Source organism: Haplochromis burtoni, unplaced genomic scaffold (assembly GCF_018398535.1).
Source record: "Haplochromis burtoni strain Fernald_Lab_line unplaced genomic scaffold, NCSU_Asbu1 Contig_90, whole genome shotgun sequence".
In the NCBI taxonomy this organism is placed as follows: Eukaryota; Metazoa; Chordata; class Actinopteri; order Cichliformes; family Cichlidae; genus Haplochromis; species Haplochromis burtoni.
Window position 1 is genome coordinate 779,991 of NW_024582451.1, and position 26,028 is coordinate 806,018.

The window sequence follows — 26,028 nt, forward strand, 5'->3', positions numbered from 1 at the left end:
AATCACAGCAAACCCTGTTTTCCCAGACACCCTGTACACGCCGGAGTGATGACACACACACACACACACACACACACACACACACACACACACACACACACACACACACACACACACACACAAAGCACGCAAACTTGCAGAGAAACCTGTGCAGCTCGCTTCTCTCGGACAGCCCTCTGATTGGTCTCCTCCGCCATAGGAGGCGTGACACGCGGAGGTGGGCGTTTCACAAAACCAACCTCCACTCAGCTCAACCTCTCATTCACTACGGATTTGTCGAGTAATCTCAGTCTCCCTTCACTTATTTTTTTTTTATTCCTTTGCGAATATACAGAAATCTCTCTCAGATCTGCTGCGTGCGTTAAGTTTTTTAATTAACAGGTTCACGGATAAGCTTCCTTCGGTAAACTTTTAGTTTTGTTTTTTTTCTTTTTTTGTGCACAACCAACCTGAGTTGTGTTCCGTCTCTGCACGCCTTCACTCCTCTCCACCATGGATTTGGTTTGGATTGTGGGCTTCGTTGGGAGCGTCTGCGCCTGGTTTGCTTCAGCGGAGCGGCACAGTGTCTACTGGAACAGCACAAACCCAAAGTAAATATGTTTTCCATTTGCGCTAATGCAGCGCACTTCGAATCGTCTTTGCGCACTCTTGTTTCTTAATCGGTTCTACAAACTGATTTACTTTTGGCATCAAACACACTTTTAACCGCATTTGCAGTGTTGGCAAAGCCGTTATCTTATATTCAGATGCACGCTGAATAGTTGCAGCTCATGTATATTCAGCGAGATGCCTGTGATGAGCGCCTGATAGAATCGACTGTCTGCTGTTGTCATGATAATGCGGGACAGTTAGGAGTATCTTCCCTCTTCGCCTCTTTCTGAGCTCTAACCTGTTATCGTGGTGTTGTTTACCTGTAATTCTTTGTTTAAGCTGTCCAGATTTAATCCGTTTCGCAATCTGTGTAGCCTACCTACACAGCAGCATTAGTTACACCAGGTTATGCCATCTGTTTATCTTTCTGGGCTGATATTGAGGCAGTTAAATAGTTCACGCTTAGTAGGGAAGAGAGCTGCTTTAAATGTAAATGCGGGGGGAGTAAAGGAAACAGCGGGTTTCTGAGGTTTAGGACATTTAATCTTTGAATACTGCTTGTTTTATCTTGCCTGCATGTCGGCATGTGGATACAGTGTTTTTGTATGTGCGTGTGCTTGCAGCAAACATGTCAGTAAACTTCTCTTATGTCTGTATTCATGAGTTGCACTTCTACCCGGGTTTGGATACAATTTTTCCCTGGCAAGGGTTGTATTTTTCTTTTTCCCTGTTGATTTTTACAGGCTTGACTCGCTGCAGAATGTGTTGAAAGCTCTGTTGCAATATCCTCCCCATCTGACACCGAGTCCTAACCTCTGAGTAGAGTGGGAGGTTGCCATATCTCCTAAATCAAGAGATATCACTTGGGTTCTTACGTGGCTGTCAGAGAGACATAGGGGTGTTCATATTTCAGGTGGTAAGACGAGTAATAATGGTGTATGACAGTGACAGAGGAGGTAACTTGAGGCCTGCCCAGTAGGTCACGCTGTGGGAGAGAGATAGATTGCTCAGGGAGGAGAAATTGGAGCTCAAATTGTCAGGGTTAGGGGCCATTTGGAGTAAGTGGGGGTCAATTAGAATTATGGTTGATGATGGCTGGGGTGACATGGCTCGGGGTACGAAGAGGGTTAGGTTTTCACTCCACAGATGAACCTCTACGTGCACCCCTACACAAACACACACACACACACGATAGGGCAAGCACAAACAGGTACTCCTGGCAGGCAATCCCTCAATCACAAACCAGCATGTTCAGTCGCACCAAGTGACGCCGTCTGAATCAATCAGGGCTGGGCTTACACACTTTCCCTCTGGTGGGCAAACACATATTGTATATTCAAGCGTTCTTCCACACAAGCTTACGTTCAACCACTTTCTCCCTCCTCATTTCCCCTGTGGTTAAAACAGCAGTTGCTGTTCTCAGAAAGTCCGTAATTACAACGACAAAGCCTTTCACAGGAAATCAGAATGAAGTCCCAGATGGAAAGGCGTTCTGCTGTGTCCCTGCTGTGGAATGACAGTGATCATTCCCATATATATACTGATAATCCGTCTTTTTGCACTTGCTTTTTTTCCAGATGACTGTGCTAAATCTCTCCCTTTAGCTACTCTTAATCCTGTTTTCACAGAAAAAGCACGAGAGTTTTTATTTGGTGCTTTTCATCATTCACCGCAATCTCCCCTCCCCTTTGACCTGTTACTTGATAGCGTGTTTTCTTTTTGTTGGTCCGGGTTAATTGTTCCATCCAATTGGTCAGAGAGCCATCGTTAATCAAATTGATCTGAGAGTGATCGCTTTAGTCCATGTGGTATATACTCATTTCCTTTTTTCCCCATGTGGGTGTGTTAAGGGATTTAGCAATACACACACACACACACACACACACACACACACTTGCACAGTTTCCCTTCCTAACATGTTTGTGTGCACAGCTTGGGGCCTGCTGACTTCCAAGACTTCCAAGGTCATATCTGCCTGTACCTAAGGACTTTTTATGTTTCAGCACAACAAAATCTCCTACTGTGTGTGTTTGTGTTCGTGACCTTTTTGCTTGCTGGCATATTTGCGACCTTTGTTTCTGATTAGCAACAGTTTAATCACCAGCCAGGTTTGACTGCCAGAAAGAGGCTCACCAGCGTTCAGCTTTGGTCCCGGCATGCCAGCGTGTGTTTTTTGTAAAGGGAGTGTCTGTGCATAAGCTTACTCACATACACAGCATCGCCAGATTCAAGTGACTCACACGCTCTCATACACATTAACCCAGTCTCACACACACACACACGCGCACTACACATTTGGGATTGATGTTGACATCGGCCCAGGAGCCCCCTGGACTCTACAACTTCGATGTGAGGCAATAATCTGCTCTTTCAGTGCTTCTTACTTCCTTTTCCCTTTTCCCTGTTGACAGAGCATGAGAGGACCACCACCTCCACCACCTCCACCTCCTCCTCTGCTTTGTACCTGTCTCTCCCTCTCTCTGGCACCTCCCTCCCCCTCTTCTTGGCCAGGTTCCCTCTGCAGCCTGGTTCTGTGGGCTCTGTGAATCTGTTAACCGTTTCATGGCACGCTCACACACACACACGTTTGATCTCAAAGAAGTCTTTTAACTAATCTCTTATAATTCTGAAGTGATTTTCAGAACAGCTGTTTGACATTGGGTTAGCTGCGTTTCCAAGTAGTTTCAGCTCACCGTTCCTTCGTTAAAATGAGCTTGCTTCCTGCTGGCTCACACGAAAGTTATTTAAGGTATGTTTCACCCGCATGAAGCATTTTCTCGGTTTTTATCCAGTCAATGTGGCTTTTTTGTGATGCTCCCCATACAAATTGGGGCTTGCTCTTCACGGTGGGCCACAGAAAGAGAATAGTAACTGGTGTGACTGATCGAGGGTCAGAGTTCGCTATGTGATGAAGTGGCACGGCCTCTATCAATCTGTCAGTCATTCTGTCACGTCGGTGGTCCCTGAATACTGGCTGCCACTCAGGCCAGCCCCTCTTCACATAGCCGTGGCTCTGCCTCTGGGAAACTCTCTTTCTTCCCTCTCCTGTCTTTTCGGTCCCCTTCACTCCTTCACCAGCTTTTATCTCAACTTTACAAGCTGTCCCTTTTCAGTCTATTATTTCCTCACCTCCAGCTCTGGTTCTCAGAGAAGGGGAGAAGGAGGGAAGCATGGTAAGAGGTGTGGAATTTTTTTTTTAATTTTTTTTTTTATATCATTCTTGGCACCCACAGCGAGCCGTCACAAGGCACTTTGCCCTTTCCTTCAGGGAAAAAGAACCCCCCCCACTCACACATACACACACTTTGCACTTTACCTTTAAAGCTTCCTTCTTCTACTTCCTTAAGAAAGGCCACTCCACTCTTCCCAGCAAAACTGTTTTCGCTCTCCTTTCGGCCTTTTAACGTGCCCATCTTGAACGTCTTGCTTAACAGTGGAAATGGTGGAGCCTGTCTGAGAGCTCAAGTTATTAAAGGAGAGAAATGAGAAGGAGAAAACACAGAAGTGTATGTGTAGGAGTAAGTAAAAGTGTCTGTGTGGGTGCATCCATGTTTGAGAGATGAAACATAAGACTGGCTAGTCCACTGGCGTGATTTGGTGGGGGCAATAGATATGAGATGCTTGCAGTTTCCAATTTAAATGAATAAAAATCTATTTTTTTTTTTATTTTTTTATTCTTTCCTCATATACATCCAGAACACTTCACTTTTCAAATCCTAATCCAGCTTTAACCCCCTGGAATACCCTTCCCTTTAGTTGGTCTCCATATTTCTCTCAAAGTGTCCGCCCCCCTCCCCTCTCACCACTCTTAATCTGGCTTTGTAATCTGTCTGGTGCATTCAATCTGGAAAAAAAATGCTGCCTCGTCAGGCAGATGGTAATCGCCTCTTTTGGGTTCAGTGACCACTCAAGTGTGTTGATGATTCCCATCTTTACAGTCTGCAATCATAATAAAATTTTACCTCAGTGATCACATTGATAAGGTTCTTCTTTTCCTTCCAGCTCACTTGTTCTTGCAGAGTCAGAACAGGAGGGCTTGTTTTATTGACTGAGCTAGATAGTGAATCGGGCCAAAGGTTTTAACTTCCCGCAGGCGTGATGTTGGTGTTACTAAAGTCTGCACGCTGTCTGCTGTGTGTCTCCTGCGAAGTGTTGCGCTTCCTGGTTACGTTTTTCCCGGGAAAACAGCGTATCCTGTCTGCACAATAAACAATACATTTCTCACACACCAGCACACGCAAGGGTTTAAAGGTCTGGATAAAAGGAGCTGATTGAATTTCCCAGGCTCACATTAGAATGAACACATTTAGAGTAAATAACTGAGCAGGGATTAATTGTTTAATTAGGGTTTGTGTTCCAACTTTCAAGCCAAAAGGATGATTTGGGATCTTCCTCCTGTCCCCGCCCCGCTGTCAAATCGCTGCATGTCTCTGTTTGGGATTCTACTCTGATCAGTTTCACCTCGTTTGACCTCGGCCAGTGTTTCTGCCCTCTGCCCGTCCTCATGCTTCTTTCTTATCTACACACCAGACTTCCCCTGCACCTTCCCGCTATGCTGCTCCAATCTGCTCTGCTTTACAAGTGTTCAGTCCCACACATAAAACCAAGGAGGAAGAAAAGCTCCATTAGTACACAGATTTATGATTATGTTGCAATTACAATTGCGAACAGACCTCGCACTCTCTTTATTAGATGTGTCTGAGCCAGAGATTATGTGTGTGTGCGTGCGTGTGTCCTTCAGACTTGTTTGTCAATTCCTGGTGGCATTCAGTGCACGATGTGTTTGATTGAGGAAGAATTGGCCAGAAAGAGTCGGATATTATCTCTGAAATGAACCATTGTGGTTGTTTTTGTTGTGTAAATATCAGCTATTGTGTAACTTTTTTGTTTTTCCTTCTTTTTTGGGCCTGTTTGTTAAAGGTCTAGATGTAGTGTGTAAACTTGTCTGCACAGCAACTATCGCCACCCCTGCAGGTCAGCTGTATTACCATAATTTCTACTTGACGTCATAAGCAAGAGCTACCATTTAATTAAAGGGTTTTTTGCCTGTACTCACATATTGTTAATTCTCACTGGAATTCATTAAGTTACAATCTGAGATTGTTTTTACAGGAGGAAAAAAAACATTAAACATGAAAGTTTTATTTCATTGAAAAAAATCAATCTTGCAAAATCGATTTTCTTATACAGATATTTGCCTGCTGAGAAATGTGATGTCAGAGATGACCTTTCTGCTTTGGCCCTTATAAGATACAAATGGCTCAGGGGACAGTATAAGGCAGCTGGAAAGAGCATATGTATTCATCTAACCCTCCTTAGTGCAGTGGAGTCGGCCAATTATTTCTCTGCTGAACTTAAAGCTTTGTCTCTTCGCTGGGTGGCAAAAGGAGCTCAGCTAGGTCAGCAAAGCACGCCGGTAGAATGACCAATGAACCGGGCGGACAAAGGTTGAATGACAAGACCAGAGAAAGCTGATTGAGATGGATGGTGAAAAGTCACACGGTGCAAAGAATGAAGGCTGAAATATTATGTTAACGGGGTTGGATCATATTTGTTTCTATGATGACCCCTGCATACCCACATCACATTGTGCTTGGCTATGCAAACGGTGGGTCAGAGAGCTGCATAGTTGGAATACCATCAGAAAAGGCTGCGATTGGTTCAGCAGGTCTGAGTGGGGGGAGTGACAGAGTTGACACTAGGATCTGGTTTGCTTATTGAGTGTTGAGAGATAGACAGGGAGTGGGAAGGGTCGGCTGACGTTGATGGATGAATGGGTAGGTAGATGGATGAAACAAGAAGAATCCGAGCAATAACATTAAACAGTCCCGCTTAACTCAGCTAAGTTTGGATCTGGAAAAAGCTTCACCTGCCATGGAGTCATGTGGTTTTGAGGGATTTATCTTGAAAAAAAGTACTCCCTTGTGTCCAGTGTCTTTCAGCATTCTGTTACCACCTCTTGGTTCCCATTTTTGCACGGACACATTTGCACACACCCACACATATATAGCTATACATAGACAATGTGTCTTTTTTGAACTCCAAATCTTCAGTGAAAAGCCATAATACCCCTTCTCTATGTGAGAACAATAGATGTGGGAGTGGGGGGAAAAAGCTCCACCCTGCCTGTCTCACCCCTTACTCTGTCCCCAGCCGTCATTCCCTGCTCTGGGCCTCGCTGTCCAGTCTAAGCCCCTGTATTAAGTAGGGTCTGGTGCTGATGAATGGACCTCAGTTCAACCACTGCTCCACCCAATAATCCAGGCTTGGGCGAGCCAATTAGGTGGTCCCCACATTCCGGTTCAGTCATCCGTTACGGAAAATAATCTTGTTTATGTGGTTAGGGTGACTGTATGAAGCTCTGAGAGACAGTGGGTTAAGAAGACAGGAACTCTTTTTGGAAGCTGTAGTGAGATCTGTGTAGTTTGTTCTACAATGACCTTTATGGACTTTAGAATAGATTTGAATGAATCTTTACAGAGATTAATTCCCATTATCCGTCTGTAGAATTTAAAATGCTTAAAGACCCTTCTTGCTGACTGTCCATGTAGAAAATTCTCTGGTGCTGACTTGGCAAGTGTCCGACCTTTGATCCGCGCCGCAGCTTCTTCGCCTCAGAGCTCTGACATTCCACAGGGTGAGAGAGTGCAGAGATGAGAGGGTGATGGATGGATGAAAGAAGGGGATAGAGGTAGACAAGAAAGCAAAATGCAAGCCAGAGAGATTAAAGAAGAGATTAGACTCCTGAAGTTTCCTGAAAAGGCTCCAATAAATTAGGAATTCCTTCTCAGAAGAGGAGGAAGAGTGGTAAGGAGCAACCTGTGACCACTTGGTATTCCCTCGCTATCATCTCTGTTCATTATTAGCATTTGTTATCCACCTTATCGCCACTGAAACACACTCCCAGATTCCCCAGAGCACCAGAACAGCAACACACACACGCACACCTACTCAGACATAAACAATCCTTGACATGAATGTATCAGGCTGAGACAGACACTCGCACACAATCCTTGTTGCATATCTGCCATAGCTCCACAAATCATCCGTAAGTAGAGAGTACTACTCTGCTACTCCATGCTGACAATGGAAATAAACCAAAACAGCCTTATTGACTCAGAGAGGGAGACAATCTGGAGGAGGGAAATAACAAGGGACACACACTGGGGAAGGCTGAAAGTGAGAGGATTTTGTTTGCTAAAGTGAAGGTGGCATGGTTTGACTTTGTTAAACTGTGTGACACAGGGGCCAAAGCTCTCTTTGAAGTGCGTTACCGCAATCAGTTAATTAAGCTGATGATGTGGAACGTTTCAGTGCTGAGGCGTTGGGGGGTGAACAAAAGGCAGCAGGATAATTAAAACTATTTGCCATTAATAAAAGGCACTAGCCAACATCCCCTGGTGCGTTTTCAGTGGCGGTTCTCCCTGGTAAGTGAAGCACTCCATCAGTGCGGGCACACTGTGAATAGAAACACTGTATGAAACGGTGGCATTGATAGAGCAACAGTAGCACTCACATAGAAACATTTACTGGGTGAGACTTCAAAAGCCATTCCCAATTCAAGCCCTTTGACCCACCCCCTTCGCCCACGTCTATTCATCCCCCCGTGCTCTCAAGCCTGCAGGGGCTGGGAAGTGGGGAGAGGGAGGACATAATTACCCCCTTCTAGGGCGAGTTTAATACCCTTTTTTTGTGTTTTAATTGCACCCCCTTCAACCTCCTTTCTAATGAACACATTGGGACCATACTACAACCTGTTTGTAATCAGGACTAGAGGTCAGGGAGGGACTGGCTATAGGGAGTTTGTTAGTGTGCGCGCGTGTGTGTGCTCAGGGTGTGCAGTGGGCTGATAACTCTGTCAGGCAAAAGCAGAGAACAACAGTGTTTGTTCAATAGTGTTATCGATTCGCCTGGAATTGAAAGCGGCATGGGGAAAAAACACTTTAACAGCAATCTGGTAAACAGAGCATGGCAGGCAAACTGCAGATAAGCACTAAGCTGCCTGCTCCGTAGCAAAATTATAATTATTCCTCTCCCCACCGAAAGTTGGCTGGAACTTGTTGGCAAGATGGAAGTTTCATTGGTCCGCTAAAAAAGATGCTTGGTTTCTAATGGGCCCGTGTTTCTGGCTTATCTGGCCATCGGTATTGATGGCATGCAGTCAGGCAGAGAGAGGCAAAGGGATGTGGGGGAAGGGAGCCAGAGGGGTAGTAGGAGTCAGGGCCCACAGTTTGGAGCCACTGTGTCTATCCTTTTACCAAGGGGGTACCAGGGAGACCCCTGGCAACAGACAACAACACCAGCTAACGAGCGACTGGAGCCAGGGCCTGTGCACTTTGATTGTTAGTCACACATATGGACCTTGTCACACAAACACAAACTCCCCAAATGCTACTTGTTACATTTAAGGAGTGGGTGGAGGTGGAGGTGGTGGGTTGATAAAAGCCAGAATTCTCAAAGAGAAGCCTGTTTTAGGAAAGAAATGCCATCACTGGTGTCAGTTTAACACCCCACGGGCTTTTGGGAGCTCATAACTCCTTGAGATCTGTAGATCTGATTAAACAGCAGTCAGTTAGCTATCTCTCTTTAGGGTTAGTGTCGAAAGGCTGTCAAACTATGCGTATATTCGTTGCAAAAGCAACAAAACTCTATATTACACACACATTCGCCCTGTGTGTTGTAAAAATATTCAAGTCTGTCAAATTTCATCTACTCTCAGGGAACCCCTGGCGATCCAGAACAGTAGGAGACGGTAAACTGATAGGCATCGAGCTCAGTACCATGGGAGGAGATGTGTGTCTGCCTGTGTGGGTTCAGTGGGTGTAAATAGTAGGTAGCTACAGCTTTAGGTTGTTGATAGATGGGAATTACTGTGAAGTAAGTGTGATTTTGTGTGTGTGTGCATGCGTGTGTGTGTGTGTTGCTTGTGGTCAGCTACCGCTTCAGGCTGGTGATAGATGGCTTTGGCTGAGAAGAGAGCATTAGCTGTGAGCCGCCCCTGGAGCTCTCACTGAGTCAAGAGGATGGGGACAAAGCTGAAATACCTTCAGTGACAATTCCCTGGAGACAACCTCATAATATCTCTGATGGTATCCCCCTGAGGGCGACGGACTCATGGACAGTTGAGATAAGGCCAAATGAAACTGCACCAAAGTATTCTAAATTGTTCTTTAAGTAGTCTAAGCTTTCTGCAGTAATCAGTGTTTATGTGCGCACATGTGAAGCAGACTAAAATGATGCTTTTTGTGTAAGTGCTTTTTTGAGCCAGCTCTAAGAGGAGATGGGAAGTTTAGTTTACTTAAGGACCATAGTAAAAAGGGTGGAGAGGGTGGAAGAGTGAAGGGAGGGTTGAAGGGGGAGGCAGACAGTCTGACTGTCTCTATCTGTATTTGTAATGAGAGGGAGTGTGGTGGAAGACAGTTACAGACTGTCACCAGACTCATGTTGTATCTGTGCCTATCTATCTGACCCTAATGAGTGGGTTAAGACAACCCTGTTCTCAAAAAAAGCTGGGACGCGGTGTAAAATGTAAGCAAGAAGAGACAACAGTGATTTGTAAATTACCTGCATTTATTTAGAAAATGAATCAAGGCAACATATCGGATGTTGAAACTTGGGGCATTTATTGTTTTGTTTTTTGAATTTGATGCCAACAACTCGCCTCGAGCAAATTGTGGCAGGTGGGTCTTTACTGCTACCGCTGTCACGTATCATCTATGAAGTGTTGTAAGAGTTTTAGAGCTGAGGGATATCTGTGTTTTTGTACTATTCTCAAATTCAGCTGCTCAACAATTTGGGGCCTCCTTTGCCATTTTTTTTTTCAAAATGCGGTGACCAGGCCGAACTGCAATCTAGCCAATTTACCCCTCCTCAGCCCCCTAATTTTTTTTACTACTGAGCTATGCTGCTGGAATATGTACACAATGTGGTTTTTCTTGCTGAAATCAGCTAGAGCATTCATGAAAAGGAACATGGGAGCACATGTTTCTTTAAAAGCTCTGTTTATTGTTCAGCCATGATGGCGCTTTGCTAGATGTTTAGGTTACCCCTGCTGTGTGCACTAAGACACCATCAGACCATCACAGATGCTGACTTTTGAAGTGTGTCCTGAAACAAGTGAGGAGATGCAACAGCCATAATTTCTTAAATCATTAAGATTGGTTCAGAAATTCCACTTTGCCTTAGTCCGTCTTATCCTGTGGCAGATGCTTTTGCCATTTCCTTTTGCTACCCCAGTTATAGTTTGTCTATCCTTAAGCTTTTTTTTTTAGATTGAGTTGTTTGTGACCTTTATTTATATTCTTGTCTCTATCGCTCGCAAACTCAGGTGTGTTTCCACTTTTTCTGTCATTATGCATTCTGCTGCTCTACCTGTGTGTTTGTTTGTGTGTGCATGTAGCCTGCAGATGTCAATACTCATCTCCTGTGTTGACGGGCTAACTGACTACTAATGTTTCTCGGTAAACATCATTCAACTCCAGGGAGACACGGGATCAATGTGCACTCGTTGCTAACTCTCAGCACAGCAGCATCAGCTACACTGGCCTCCCGTTCATCCATATTTATGGGCGTGTCCTCTGCAGATCACTTTTTCCCCTTATCGCGTTTTCCTTCTTCGTTCCACCTGAACACGCATATACATCCTCTCATACAAACATTCTTTCTTTCTTTTGCTCTCTATCTCCCATTCCTAGACCTAACAGTCTTTCCTCTGATTTCCCTGTTGAATACCGGCGTGTAGCCGATCAATATATAATCAGAGGTTTTGAGGCTTATATTTATTACTGCTCCGATGCTATAAGCACGGTTATCAGTCTCCTGCCACTTGAGTAACCTGCGTCCTCTCCCTCATCCCGACAGGTTTCAGCGGGTCGACTATGCTGTGGAGGTGAAGCTTAATGACTACCTGGACATCGTCTGCCCCCATTACCCGCAGGGTGAGGTGCCATCGATGGATGCTGAGCGATACGTGCTCTACATGGTGGAGCGGGAGGACTACGACAACTGCAAGCCGCAGTCGTATGACCAGATGCGCTGGGAGTGCAGTCATCCATTTGCCCCTCACGCTCCTGAGAAGTTCTCTGAAAAATTCCAGCGTTTTACTCCTTTCACCCTGGGAAAGGAGTTTCGCCAAGGAGAGAGCTACTACTATATCTGTAAGTGTCACGGATCCTGTCCTAGTTCCTAGTTAAACTCATTTTCTAATAACACAGGGAGCATGCAGCCAAGATAAATGTGCTTGGAACTACATGCCAACTCTTCAAATTGACAGCGTTTTCCTGTTCAACATATTAGCTTTTGGATGTTTGCATGACACAAAGTCAGTCATAGAAATGTGGTACTTATGTAATGATGACTAGATGCTAAACACTAATGCTAAGCGATCCTTAAAGTTATCCTAATTCATGCTAAAATAAACATGGACGTCTTTTTGAGACATTTCACTTGGAAAAAAATCTTTTAATCTTAAGGTCATTGCAGCTCGTTGCCTGGAAATGATAAAAAAAACTTCATGTCAATCCATCTAATTATCTCTGATTCACAGAAATCTTATTTTTGCAACAAAGTGTGACCTGGGTGGCGTTTGCATGTTTGTGTACCAGGTGTGATAAGCTGCAGCTCAGTGGCCAGCTCTTTGAAAACTGGGGCGCTGGCTCACTTTGCCAAGTTTTATGCAATACTAGCCTTGCTGTAAACTGACCACAAAGCACAGGCAATGTTGTCACCCTGGCCATGGTTGTAATTAGATAAACGGCAGGACAAGACACACTCTGCCTGATCACAGATGGCTTCCCAGGGCTTTGTACCATTGTTTTTCTGTTGCCAAGGGTTTGTGTGTCAGTGTTTGTATGCGCGTGTGCATTAAGGTGGATTAAGGGGCCAAGAGAGGATAAGTGTATTAGTAAGGATGTTAACGCCTGTTTTGTTTCTTTCTTCTTCCCTGCAGCCAAACCTTTGCACCACCATGGCCAAGAGTGCCTGAGGCTGAGGGTGGACGTCATAGCCGCAGATGGTAAGTTTTTGACCACCCTCTTGGATGAAAGGAAAGCAGTACAGTCACCTCTAACAGTCGTGTTTTAGGCTATTGCAAGACAGAATGATTGATGGCCTTTTTTTTTTTTCCAGGCTCTCAAGAGGCCAGAGTGGCTAAAGGGGGCACAGGTGGGACTGCAGTTGGAGCCGGTGGCGGGGTTCACAACCCATCCAACAGGCTGCCTGCAGGTATGTAGCCCAACCCCGTGTCCTATCTAATTATCCCTGACCCTAAAACAATCCAGGTACATTTGGGGTTTATGTAAATTTATGGTACTAATGTGTTTTCTTTGTCTCCTGTCCTCAAGCAGATGACCCGGTGGTTATCCTGCCAGATGTTCAGAAGAGTGTACGGACAAACTCCGCAGCGGCAGCTACATCCCTCTCAATCCTCTCAGTGCTAGTCCCATTTTCGTTACTGTTTTTGTTGCACTGAGAATACATAAAAAGGATTTCTGTTGGCAGACTTTTTTTTTGGGGGGGGGGGGTTTTTTGGGGTTTTTTTTTTTTTTCAGAGACTACAATGAAGACAGTCCGTGGGGTTGAAAACCACTGACTTTAAAAAAAAACAAACATGCCCAGTGCTGGCCGCAGGGAGAGACTTTTGAAGCTTGCAGAGTACAGATGGACTCGCTTGCACAACATGTGCTGAGCAACTTTGAGCGTTTGAGGCAAGTACTTGTGCTTTGTCTTATTATTTTTTTGTCCAAAAGATGACAGTATTTTTCTGGAAAGACTAAGCTCTCCTTGATTTGTGCTATTTGGGGCTCCCCCATCAAACCAACCACTCTGGAGGAATTCCCTGCAAGAGAGAAGAAAGAAGTTGAAGAGGAACCTGAAGTGGCTGAAGGACAATCAGGAGCTACGACACCAAGTTAACCAACTTTGAATTTTATACTGACATGGGGGACAGGGAGTCAGCATTTAAAGAAACAAGAAAGGAAGAAAATAAAAAGTAATCTCAAGCCTTTTGAGCCAAAGATCAGTCATCTCTCCAACTTGTACACTATTCCACCCTGAGTACTGTGTACTATTTGTTGTATTGTTATTGTAGCGGTATTGCGTGACCTTGCTGTCCCAGGTGATTGCGTTCTCTTAATGTAGCATTAACAGACACAAAAGTTGTTCTCATGACCACCATTCCTTCGCAGACCATGTGCTTATATACTGTAGCACTAATACTGCACATCAACATACACTCCATTTAAAACAGTGCTTAATTCAAACACACACACACACAATCATCAGACGCTCTGTAACACATGGAAACACTACGTTGAATCATGTTACGTGTACATTCTGTGAAGATAATTTATAACATTTGCAGCTGAGACGTTTTACTGTATATACCATGTGCTCACAAAATGAAATGTTTACTGTTGCCGATGGGGAGGGCCCCCGGTGGAGGTAGTATTTGTGTGAAAGGCAATATGTGCGCGTTTAATTGAGAACAGGAGAATGTGTGTAAGCTGTGCAGCGTTTGATTGAAAGCGTGTTGAGACAAATGTTGTTGGTTTTTTTTCTGCCAAAAGAAACACTGAGATGTTGTGTGAACCGCAGAGAGGCTGGACTTCTCTGTTTGTTGGATCTCGCCTCGCAATGGTTAAAACTGTCTGACACAAGGAGCTGGTATTAAATCTTTCTTTTTTAGCGCAGGACTCACCCCTGTGTGTCATGGTGCTTTCCACCCCGACTGGAAAACAAGCAAACACAAAGTGGGGCAATCAGCTATTTAGTTTTAGAGCAATTTAAAAAAAAAAAAAAAAAAAAAAAGGTTATAGTCACCAGTTCACAACAGACGAGACACAGCATCAAACCCAGTTGCCAAGCACATCTTCACCTGACAGGCTGGCTTGATTCAACAAAGCACAACAGTGTATGACTACCATTGAAGTCAGTCTTTTTTTTATCTGAATTCTTGTTACCTAATTTTGTACATGTGTAAGTAAGAGAAATGTATGATATGTGTACATATAAATATATTATAGATTCTATAAAAGGCCTGTTTGATAAATATGATAAATGTGAAAACTTTTCATGTGAAAATAAAAAAAAAAAAAGATGTTTTTGAGAAAACCAGAATGACTTTCTTGTGATTATTTTTAACCGCGGCAGTATTTAAGCAGTGTTGGCCCCACCCCTTTGAGCTTTAATAACTAATGGATGCATTAGCATAGAATTTTGTTTTTCGTGGTTACCTGTGAGCCTTTTCCAGAGCATTGGTATAGTTTGGAGTAAAGTGGCTCGGCAGCTAATTGGCAGACATGCATTCTTTTTCAAATGCCAGCAGGGGGCGACTCTTCTGGTTTTCCAGTTGTACAGAAGTCTATGAAAATGTGACCCTTGGTTCTATTGGTCCGAATAGAACATGAAGTCCATGGTTTTAATAATGTCCATCAGACTCAGAAAGTAAGATTATCAGGGCTCTGTTTTCTTGAAGTGTCAGGTTCCTCCACAGGCTTTCTGGGGACTGGCGAGATCGCTCCATGAGCTTAATGTGCATCTTTGGTAGCCATTAGTATTAATTGCCTTGGTATATTTTGGGTAATTCTTTTGCTGGGAAACTAGTCCCAAAGCATAATGCTTCTACCTCTGTGCTTGATTGTAGGGGTGGTGTTCTTTGGGTCATACTCAACATTTTTCTTCCTCCAAACACAGCAGGTCAAATTGATGGTAGACCAGTTCAAGTTTGGTTTCATCTGACCACCACACTTTCTTCCAACCCTTCTCTGATTCATTTAGATGTTCAATTCAATTTTATTTGTACAGCGCCAAATCTCAACAACAGTTGCCTCACGGCGCTTTATATTGTACAGTAGATCGTACAATAATATATACAGTGAAAACAACCCAACAATCATATGACCCCCTGTGAGCAAGCACTTTGGCGACAGTGGGAAGGAAAAACTCCCTTTAATGTTCACTTCCAAACTTAGGATAGGTCTGTACATGTGCTTTCTTCAGCAGGGGGATTTTAGTTCTCTACATGTAGTGTGTTACCAGTGGTGTTCTTGATGACTGTGATCCCAACTGCCTTCAGATCATTAGCCAGCTCCTCCCAAGTTGTTTTGGCCAATCAGACATTTTTCTCATGATCATCCTCACCCCATGAATGAAGATCTTGTGTGGAGCTCCAGACCAAGCGTGATTGATGGTCATTTTATATTTCTTCCATTTCCAAATGATCGCATCAACAGTTCTCTCCTTCTCACCAAGCTTCTTCCTGATGGTCTTGTAGATCAAAAAATAATTTCTCACACTGTACCAGTATTATTAAGCTGTTTCTCTCTGAGATGTTTTGGATTTTTTTGTTTGTTTTTTTACATAGATCACAAATAAAAGTAATGAACATATCTCCTCAAAAGTTGCAGAACATTCCACCAGTGATCTCCTCCCTGCACAGAACCTGAAATCAGCTGTATCTGTACAGGAAGAAAAAAGATATGTCGGATGTTTCTTTTTTTTTTAGTCCATCGCACAAACAACATCTTTTGTAACAGAAGTAACAACACATTACTCTACTAATGTATCACATTATTGTATTACCAAAAAACACAATGTGACTGCATTACTTTACATGCACTGGATCTAACACTGCCAGTGAGTGATGTCACAGTGGCTGCATCCATCTTTTATAACCTGTTTGTTTATCTGCAAATATCAGTAAAACTAAAAATAATTCTAATAATTCCAACTGTGCATTATGTTACATACTATTTAGGAAATGTGGACACATTTGGGGTGTCTGTGGCTGAGCAGGTCATCGACCAATCAGAAGATTGGTGCTTCGATCCCTTGCTGCTCCAGTTTGAATGTAAACATTTCCCTTTGGCAAGATACGAACCCAGAGTTGCTTCTGATGCATTCATTGAAGAGTGAATGATAGATAGAAAGGACCAAGGCATAAAAAAGTGCTTGTATGACTGTGTGTGTGAATGGGTGAATAAGGATTATATTATAAAGTGCTTCGAGTGTTCAAGCTAAGTAGAAAGGCACTGTATCAGAATCAGTCCATTTACCATGTAAACAAGTGCATGGTAAGCAAATCAGAAACAAGCACACCTGCTTAACACCATAAAGCTACCTGGAACATCAATAATAATAATAAAGTATTATAAGTTATCTTAAAGCTGCCCTCAGCCTTGCAGAGCAGACCTATTTTCAATCCTGGAACACAGTAAAACATCTGAGACAAAGTTACAGTGACACTTAGCTTTCTGCTTGGCTGCACTCTTTCACACAGTAACTGAAGCAAAACATTCTCAGATAACTTCTCAGGAAGGTGAGGAGCAGATGGCATTTAGGTGTACAGCTGAGGCAGGTACAATTCCTCCACTATGTATGGCATCCAACAACAGATGATCACCACAGGATAGACACATTAAATATAAAGGGGTAGATATTCATACATACTCTAAAAAGAACCAGCAATCCAGTTTGCCACTATCAGTAAAAAGAAAAATGCATCTTTAAATTAAGGGGATTTTTGTGCAAAAAAGCTTTCAGGAAACCAAACTCCATTTTGCTTTTTCATTACACTGGGAAGATCTCCCGAGTAGCACATATCACAGATAATGGCTCAGATACACTAATGTGACAGGAGACAAATAGAATAAAGGCTAAGATGGTCACAGACAGGAAAAGCTGCGAATGAGATAAAAGAAAAATGAGGTGCAGTCTGTTTGTTATTACCATTAGCATTGTCTTTTGGCAGGAAGATTGAATACGCCTTAGTGACCCCTCTGCTATCTTTATTTCAACCGTATGGTGAGTTTCCACACTCAGCCCCAGCATCGACACACCTCCTCCTCTCCAACCATGATAGTTTGCGTGTCTGCAAGCTGTATGACAAGCCATTGTTCTCATCTCTTCTTCTCTTGTCTCACCCTTCCCAGGGGAGCTTTAAGGCCGTGACAGTAAAAACAGCTGTAGCACCAAACACTGGTGCCACAACCTCCCAACTCCCCAATGTTTTCAAAGACGTGGCCGTAAATTAAGGGCGTCGGACAGGCCCCTTAACCGTCCGACCCCAAGAAGAGGCTCCAATGAGTAAAAGCTTGTCAAGAGGAAACAATTCTTTTTATTTACTCACTCGTTCGGCATACCAGCTTAAGTAAACGCGAACAGCAAGGGTGAAATCTTTAAACACCATAAGAAACGGTAAGGGGAGTCAGTAGATAACTAGAGCAAACGTGCTGCACAAACAGCAGGAACAATGACTTTACAGACCTTGGAGAAAAAAAACTACATGGATTTTAAAGCTCAAATTTACAGACCAGAAAGATTAAGTACAAGCAACTGAAGCTAAACTACAATAAGGTGTGACAACACCTATCAGTTTACAGAAATAAAAATGAAAAAGTTCAGTCAAATGCGTCAATACAAGAGACATTTAGAGGCTTTATTCCATATTTTTAGTAAAATTTTGCCCCTTACATTTATTCCATGCAGGATTGGCACCGTATATGCATAGTACATTGACAGAAAAATGTAGTTGCAGTTATGAAAGTGCAAAATAGTCTGTCCTAGATTTTCAAGTCAAAGCAGAAGACACACGGAGGAAATGGAGAGACATCATCGGTCGGTGCAGAAGTAGATCAATGAACTCATCTCACACACTGGGGCAGCTGACTGTGAGTGCACGATATCCTCAACACATCTTCATTTGTTTTGCGATTTTTGAGTTTAGGGTCACGCTTTAAAACCAGCTGCACAAACTGATGAATGACCTCCCTTAGGTTTCAAAGAGATGTAAGGGGCACTTCCTAAAATCTGACCTGCATGGGTTCATCCGCTCAGTGTCCACTTCAGTCATGTTGGTTACCACGTTTTCTGCAGAAGAGCTAAACTACTGTGAATTGAATACTTAGATTGAGTTCACATTGCAGTATCTTATCAGCGATATGAGTGTTTAAGTTTTCCATTACCAAATCGTATGAAAACCTCAATAGGATATACAACAGCCTCATTTTGGGACCTTTCTCATTAAATTCGAGTTACAGAGCCAGTCATCATTTAATCAATAGATTAACAGTAACACAAAACAATGTTTCTGGTGTATTTCTAATATCCTCAAAGACTTTTCTAACCACCTGCATTTAAAAAAAAACTGTTTCCAATAAATTCCATTTCCTAAACTGTAATTATACTTTATACAAGCTGTCTTTGAAGCAGAGCAGTGGTAGGTGTAATTAAACAATCCAGTATTTTTGGTGAAACCAGCAGCAGGATGCTAATGCTCTGAATTAGGATGTAACAGCTCACATCTAAATGAATTCTCACCCACAGGATGAATCATAATGACTGAACTCATAACTTTTCCTCTAGTATAAGAAATAGGTCACAATTTTAATTTGTTGTACTTTTAATTTAGGGAAAAAAATACCTGCAAAACAAATGACTTTAATATACTTTGTGTTTAACGTTAATTACCAAATATTAGCACGACACACAGCAATCTTATATGAGTTTCTATTTAATTCAAAGCCTCGCTTTGCGCGAGCATAGCCTCACAGCGCATCTACAGACTGGTAGTTTTAAATGAAAAGAAATCACAGACAAATAATAATATTTCTGAAAGATAAACGCTTGGCAATGCAACTCAAATAGCAAAAGTTGCCAATATAATGGCAATACACAAGAGCTGCAATCTGGTGCAACTGAATGAAATATTTCTTTTCAAGCAGAAAAATGGACTGGATTTATCAATTTATCTTCAACAAAGTGAGGACTTGCCAGCAGTGTGCAACCCTAAAACCTGGGTGGAGGCTGTAGAGGACACAATTCAGAGCAGGCTTGGCATGGCCAGCTGGTCTGTCTCTGCATATCTGTGCTTAGTCGAGCCTCCTATCAGCAGGACACACGATGATCCGTCCCTGTCTGCCTGCTAGCGTATGTTACTTCTAACAAGAGCCAGGAGTATCTAGCTTACAGGACCTCTGGGAGGTTACCTAATGTTATTGTAGCTATTTGCAGCATTTATACGCATTCACACTGCCCTAGATTGGCAACCCAGTGTCCTGTAAGTATCAACGCAGCAGTGAAAGAACAGTAAGCTGACCCATGAGTGACTTTTTAAGCAGTGTTCGCCTTCCTTTTATGCAGTAATGATGCACTTTATATTAGGATTAAATGTATTTTTAATGCAGCAGCGCTGTTTAAAGTGCCCTTTATGCTCTTTTCTGCTTTAGTGCCTGCAAAAGCATTAGCAGGGAGAGACTGATAGGGCCGATAAGGAGAAAACACCTTGATTCTACAGAATAAGATGGCGTCTCAGGACCAGTTGAGACACGTTTTGGTCCCCTGCCATCAGCAGCGGTTGGGGTGTGGTCTTCTCTTCCCGAAAAGCCCTGTCATACACTCTCCGTCACCACTGCCAGGGTCATCTGTTTTGTTCCAGCTCATGCTTCGGTTTCCTGTCGGCGTCACTTAGTCATTTTCACCCATTTTTATTCATTCGTACTTTCACACATCTTTTGTTCTGCGTTTTTAATTCACTCGCTCTCTCTGTATCTATCTCCTGTTTCAATTTGTCCCCAAGTGACTCTCGTCCCGTTATTACCGCTCCTCACAGTTTCTGTATCTGTATCAAATGTATCAAATCTCCATCTTTTTCAGCTCTGAGCCCTCAATAACTCCATTTCCATCTCTCTTTCTGTCCGTCTCTAGATGGGTTTGAGGTTTTGCTGTGAAATGTGTGGGTGGGGAAAAAGAAGTCTTTTCTGTGCAGGAAAAATGATAACCTATCATTTTTCAGTCTTGGTTCTCAGCCTGTCGAAATGGATTTGCTCCCAGCAGTGTCACAGAGTGTCTCTAGAAATGTTTTTTATAGTGTCTGAAGGTCTCAGTGGGGCCATGCTGTGGGCACAACCCCGTGGCCTGGCCCCTTCTCACCGTCTGCCTCAGTCCCCATTAGGTTTCCTCCAATTTTTTTGGCTCCTCACACAATTTGGTCGATGCTTTTCACCTTGCGGCTTTGGAGCAGAAGGTGAAGAACACTCTGTGCACTTTTGTCATCTTTCCCAGCCTCTCTTACTGTCAGACATACCAATTATGAAAAGCTGGAAAGCGGCTCTCTTACCCCAAAGATCACCTGCACAAAAACCGCAACAAAAGGATTTAAAGTTTTCCACTTATTCACTTTACAACACAGAGATTTTAGTTGACTTTGACACATGAACAAGTCTACGGAATGATCCACTTTGTATTACGAGACTGAATAGCTACTTTAAATAATGCATGGCTTCGTATCTTCAGTGTGAAAGAGAGCAGAATCTCAAATCTGAATTTCTAATACTGCAGATCACATTGAGGTCTTAAAGAGATCTGCTAATGTAGGTGATACAATGATCATAGGGCTTTGCAAAGGTTTGATTTCCTTAAGGATAAAAGTAAAATATGTAAGCAGTCACGTTACGCCTACATTTTTATTTACCATAGCCATGTTTATATTGCTAGTAGCCCTGCATGGAAAAGGCATGTGGTGATGAGACAAAGCTGTATATTATTAAGAAACATCTCATGACTACCTACATGTAAAAGAATGGAGATGCTGTATGTCTGCTGTTTGCCTTGTAAAATTCAATCTTAGAGTCTTACTGCCAACTGCACAGTGCTGAGAAGTTTTCCAGTGATGTAAAATTCTTTGCACATTTTCTATTTGTATCACTGGTACCTAAAGTAGTACATCCCCATCACAGTTTGCCCTACTGTTGTCTCCCTGCTAATTCAAAGTTTTGGCAGATGTTAAGTGTTGTTTTTTTCATGACACATTAATTGTCACCCGTGTTTGTTTCCCCTGGTGCACATACAGTAAACCTGCACAGCACAGCCAGGAAATTGAGCAAAGAATAAAATGAAATGTAGTTCTACAGAAAAAAGAACCTGCCTTTCCTATTTTTTTTAAATCGTTCTTCGAGAAAAGCTAACGGTGGAGGAACAATAATGAAACTCGAGTCACAACTTCAGACTAGCGACAGAGGATAATCAGCTCTCGATTTCATTTTTTTTCCCCTCCAGTCATCTGGCAGCTGCAGAGCCCAGGTAACAATTTAAGGCCTGTTACTGCTGCTCCTCTAAAATGCACTCTCTAATAACAGCTCTCAAAGTTGACAAAGCTGAATCTTTAAGAAGTCAATTGAAATGCAAAGGAAGCTCTCCACATATTTCTCACGAGAGGAGCGAAGCTCTCACCTCTAAGCCAAAAAGAGTATGCAGACAGACAAAATGAATTACTGTGCAATCATTATTATAGATTTTGCACAGTGTGTCATGTTACTTTACTCTATCAGGTGCATCCTCTCCTGTGAATACTGCCACTTAAGCACCAAAAAGCAGCGGTTTTGATGGCAATCACTTCACATTTAGGACAAATGAATCGCACAGAGATGTTTTAAAAGAGCATTAAAGTATTTTATGTAATTCGTCTCTATCTCTATCTCTGAATCAGATTACACCTACATAGATTTGCTGTTACGTAAATGCAAAAGTCAGGAATGGAGCTTATCTTCTGCATGTTTTGAAGAAGGGATAAAACGGCACAAAACTCCCTGCACTGTTCACCTATCTAACATCTTTGGCCCATTCCGAGATATACTTTCATCCCAACAACCAACGTCTTCAAAGTTGGATTTGGGGAGAGTGAAAACAAAGGAAAGTGATCAACTACTGTACATGTGGCTACGAGTAAGAACATAACGGCATACAGAGGGAAGCCTTTGGTGTATATGCCAAAGTAGAAGATTTTCTGGTAAATGAGAGGTTTGTCTTTCATCCAGTCTGCTCCAGCAACAGCTTGCAGACATTCATGGGGGGTGACGTTGCAAGGCATGATGGGGCTGCAGCCAAACAGCACAACGGGCAGAGCCTGCACAGAGAGAACTGCCAACTCTTTTGCATTTGTTCAGAAGTTATGGGAGCTTTTGAAGCACTATAATGATGCCTTTGGCCAGGCTACGCTTTGTTTATGCGCAGCAGGCACTCACTGGAAATGAGCAGAGGCAGCCTTTTTAAGGCTTTCACAAAAGAACTGCAACTGCCAAAATCACATTTAGTTCAGAACTACAGACTTAAGCGTACTTTTTTTTTTCCAATTTATGAACCAAACTTCTGTGTGGGAAGACGTGGAACTGCTGTGTAGCGTATAGTTCGTCATTAACTACGACAGACAGATACAGATCAGTCTTTCACACAGAGGGAGGCATTGAACAGTTGATATAAGCCCCCAGGCAGGAATTCATCATACACAAAAGCACTCATGCATATACTCATTCAAACCAACAAAGACACATTTCTAGACCAAATAAAAATGAGGAAAATAGATTTAATGAATTCTCAGTGTTACCTTCAGGGTACAACTCTCAAACTGGACAATGGAATGTACATTCCTTTACAGATAAAATCTAATCCACCTACAGCGACAATCAACAATCTCCAGACGAACGCAACAAGGTCCAGCATGTGCTGCGCTACTCTGGAGCCGAGGCTGATTGAAAGCATCTGAGATCTCCCAGTGGAAGCGGTCTTTAATCAGATTGGTGCAATGTGAGCGTTTGTTGGCATTGCAGTGAACAGCAACTGTGTACAGATGATAATTTAGCATAAAGAGTAACATGAAAGCAACCGTATGGAGTTAACAGCCAAAGACACCACCATGTGTGTTCACTGTTTCGACTTTCTTTCTGGTGTAAGATGTGCTAATCAGTCAAACCACATTACACAAACAGATTAGAGCAAAAATGATGCTGGATATAAACTCTGCTACAAAACCCTTTCCCCCTCCGTTCTTGACATTTATGGGTTAACCAGAAAAACATTCATTAAACTACTCATTTCTCAGGCTTCAGCCACAGTAATGCGTTTTAATTTAAAGATCTTTGACTTTGCCTGAATAAGCAGTTTTAGAGATGATCTACGTCTGCATTAAGTGCCAATTACACACGCTGGGCAAGGGTACCAATCAGAAGGGTGGAATTACTGCAGAGGAATAACAGCAATGGCATAAAGAAAGCCCAAAGATTTCTTTAGTTGGACCCACAATCAGGTGTAAGTGTGACTGAATATAATGCAAAAGCATAAGAAAGCCAGGGTATTATCTATCAAAGGCAGAAACTGTGGGTTTGGAGAACAGAGTCAAGCTTTGACATGTTTTGGCTTAACTTTTGTTGCCCAATCAGAAAGCGACTGCTGGCTTTTGCGTCATCACTTCCAAAATGTTTCTGCATGTCCTGCAGTTTTTAACTAAGAGTCCTACGATGCTGAGGTAATGCGGATTGGCTTAGTAAAAGTTATATATTTCGAAATTTACAAAAATGTATCAGTGTGGCTCTTTCCTCATTTTCTGAAACATACTGGATAAACAGCCAATTGACAAAACACAGTCGTGAATGAGAATCCTGATGTTCAGGAAGATGTTTCCTAAACAAGACCCTTTTTTTCAGGAATACACATTATGTGCATAAAACAATAGTCCGTGCTTTTCTCCTCTCAGTCCCAGAAGTTTACACATAGCGCCCTTTTAATCTCTATATTTTTAAACCTTTTCTCCTTAAGTCCTCTTTGGCTTCTTTTATTTGCTCCTGTAGCTCTTTCGCCGCCTGCTCACAGTCATTGAAGGTGGCCACCCTGTATCCCACAGTGGCCAGAGAGTAGCAGCCAAATGAAATCAGCAGGTAGAAAGGCATCGGCCAGGCGACCTCTCTGTAAGTCTGCGGGAGGCTCAGGTCCAACAGGTCAAAAGTGACCAAAGCCCAGAGTGCTCCCAGCAGCGACACACCGAACAGCCACTGCAGAAGTTTGGTCATGATGAAAGCTGCCGACGGGATTTCAGGGGAACAGCCAGAGAACAACCTGACAGGGAAAGCGTTGGATTAGCTTAGCTTTAGCATACTGTAAATGCAACGTGCTAGCCGTTTTAGCTACAACGCACGCGAGAGACAAACAGCAGCTGGATGATTAGAATAGAACAGCTGTAAAAACGCAACAGACTTAATAACAATTCATCATTAATTTCGACCTTTAATGCATCAAATCTTTTCAAAAATAATCCGATTTGTTTACCTCTTCTCAAACGCCACCTCAGCTATGCGCACATTAATGACGTTAAAAGGCCGCGGTGCCTTATGGGAAATGGAGTTAATGACGGAAATAGCTCTGGGTTTCTAACAGAGGGTGAGTTATTATCTGGACTTTTGTTAATAAATATGACATTTTGATTAAACTTTTCTTAATTTATTATTAATACTATTATATTATATTATATTATGATAATGATGATGATGATGATGATTATTATTATTATTATTATTAATAATACGTTTTATTATGCACAGCACTGTGCATAATAAACCCGTCATTCACCCCTCATTTCTTTAGATTTTCTTTTCAAGGAGCCAGACATCCCTATAATTATTTTTAAAGTGGTCTTAAGTAATCCTTCTTGACCTTTTCTAAAAGTCTTTCAGATTTTTCCCAATCATTCTACCTAACCAGTAATTATTTCAGCTCTGAGCCCGAATGACCTAACAAAGACTTGGCACCTAACTCAAGGAATGAGCCACGGGTGTGCCTACACAGACAACATAGTAACAAGTTGTTGTTGTTGTTTTCACTTTTTATTAGTAGTCTATCACAAAAACAAATTTGTGTCTATTTCTTTAGTTCAGTCTATGAAAAAGATCTTGAGGAAGGGAAACAAGGAGAAAAGACTGAGAGATTTGACATTTATGGTTTAAATCATCATCAGTATGTAATGACGAGGTTGGGGGATAGATACAATAGTGAGTATGTCTGTCGTGGTTTGGGGCTCCATTTCAGCCAGTGGGGTTGGAGATCTTCTCAAAATTGATGGAATTATGAATGCAGAAATGTATCAGATTTTGGTACTCCATTTTTTGAGCATGGGAATGATCCCACACACATTGCCAATGCAGTAAAAGCATACCTGAAGAGAAAACACACACAATGGAACAGTATGAGTCATGGATTGGCCTCCCCAGAGTCGGGACCTCAACATTATTAAAGCAGTGTGGGATCATCTTGACAAAAAAACAGAAGGAAAGGCAGCCAACATCCAAAGAAAAGTATTGGATGTCCTTCAGGAAGCCTGGAGAACACTTCCTGGAAAGGAACACTACAAGAATGTTTGCCAAAGAGAGATCAGGCTGTGACAAAGAATAAAGGTGGTCATATATTGACGTTTAAGCTCATGTATAAATTGCATGTTTATTTGCATGTTCTAATAAATTGCTGCACTTATTTCCCATTTTCCTAGCAAAATATAAAGACACGAGGAGCAGCTGAAGACTTTTTTTAGCAGTACTATATATTTTTATTAAATCTCATATCGAACTAATACCAAAAGACAATTTAAGTTTTAAATAATATTTTTTATACAAACATTGCTCC

The 26,028-nt window shown here is 42.5% G+C and overlaps 2 protein-coding genes across 3 annotated transcripts; one reads left to right on the forward strand and one right to left on the reverse strand.

Annotated features, from left to right (window-relative positions):
- Positions 1 to 246: 246 nt before the first annotated feature.
- Positions 247 to 14,703, forward strand: efna1a (ephrin-A1a). Of its 2 annotated transcripts, none has more exons than XM_005927602.2 (5): positions 247 to 590; positions 11,452 to 11,747; positions 12,539 to 12,604; positions 12,718 to 12,813; positions 12,936 to 14,703. In XM_005927602.2, exons 1-5 carry the CDS (start codon positions 493 to 495, stop codon positions 13,058 to 13,060), a joined length of 681 nt encoding a protein of 226 aa, XP_005927664.1. In that variant the 5' UTR covers positions 247 to 492; the 3' UTR covers positions 13,061 to 14,703. The 2 variants fall into 2 exon arrangements, with proteins under 2 accessions (XP_005927664.1, XP_005927663.1); XM_005927601.2 differs by having other exon boundaries at positions 248 to 590; positions 12,933 to 14,703.
- An 8,222-nt stretch (positions 14,704 to 22,925) lies between these two features.
- Positions 22,926 to 24,774, reverse strand: dpm3 (dolichyl-phosphate mannosyltransferase subunit 3, regulatory). Its single transcript, XM_005927603.2, has 2 exons — positions 24,682 to 24,774; positions 22,926 to 24,471 (listed from the first exon to the last, which is right to left on the reverse strand). Exon 2 carries the CDS (start codon positions 24,423 to 24,425, stop codon positions 24,147 to 24,149), a length of 279 nt encoding a protein of 92 aa, XP_005927665.1. The 5' UTR covers positions 24,426 to 24,471; positions 24,682 to 24,774; the 3' UTR covers positions 22,926 to 24,146.
- Between the last annotated feature and the right edge of the window lie 1,254 nt (positions 24,775 to 26,028).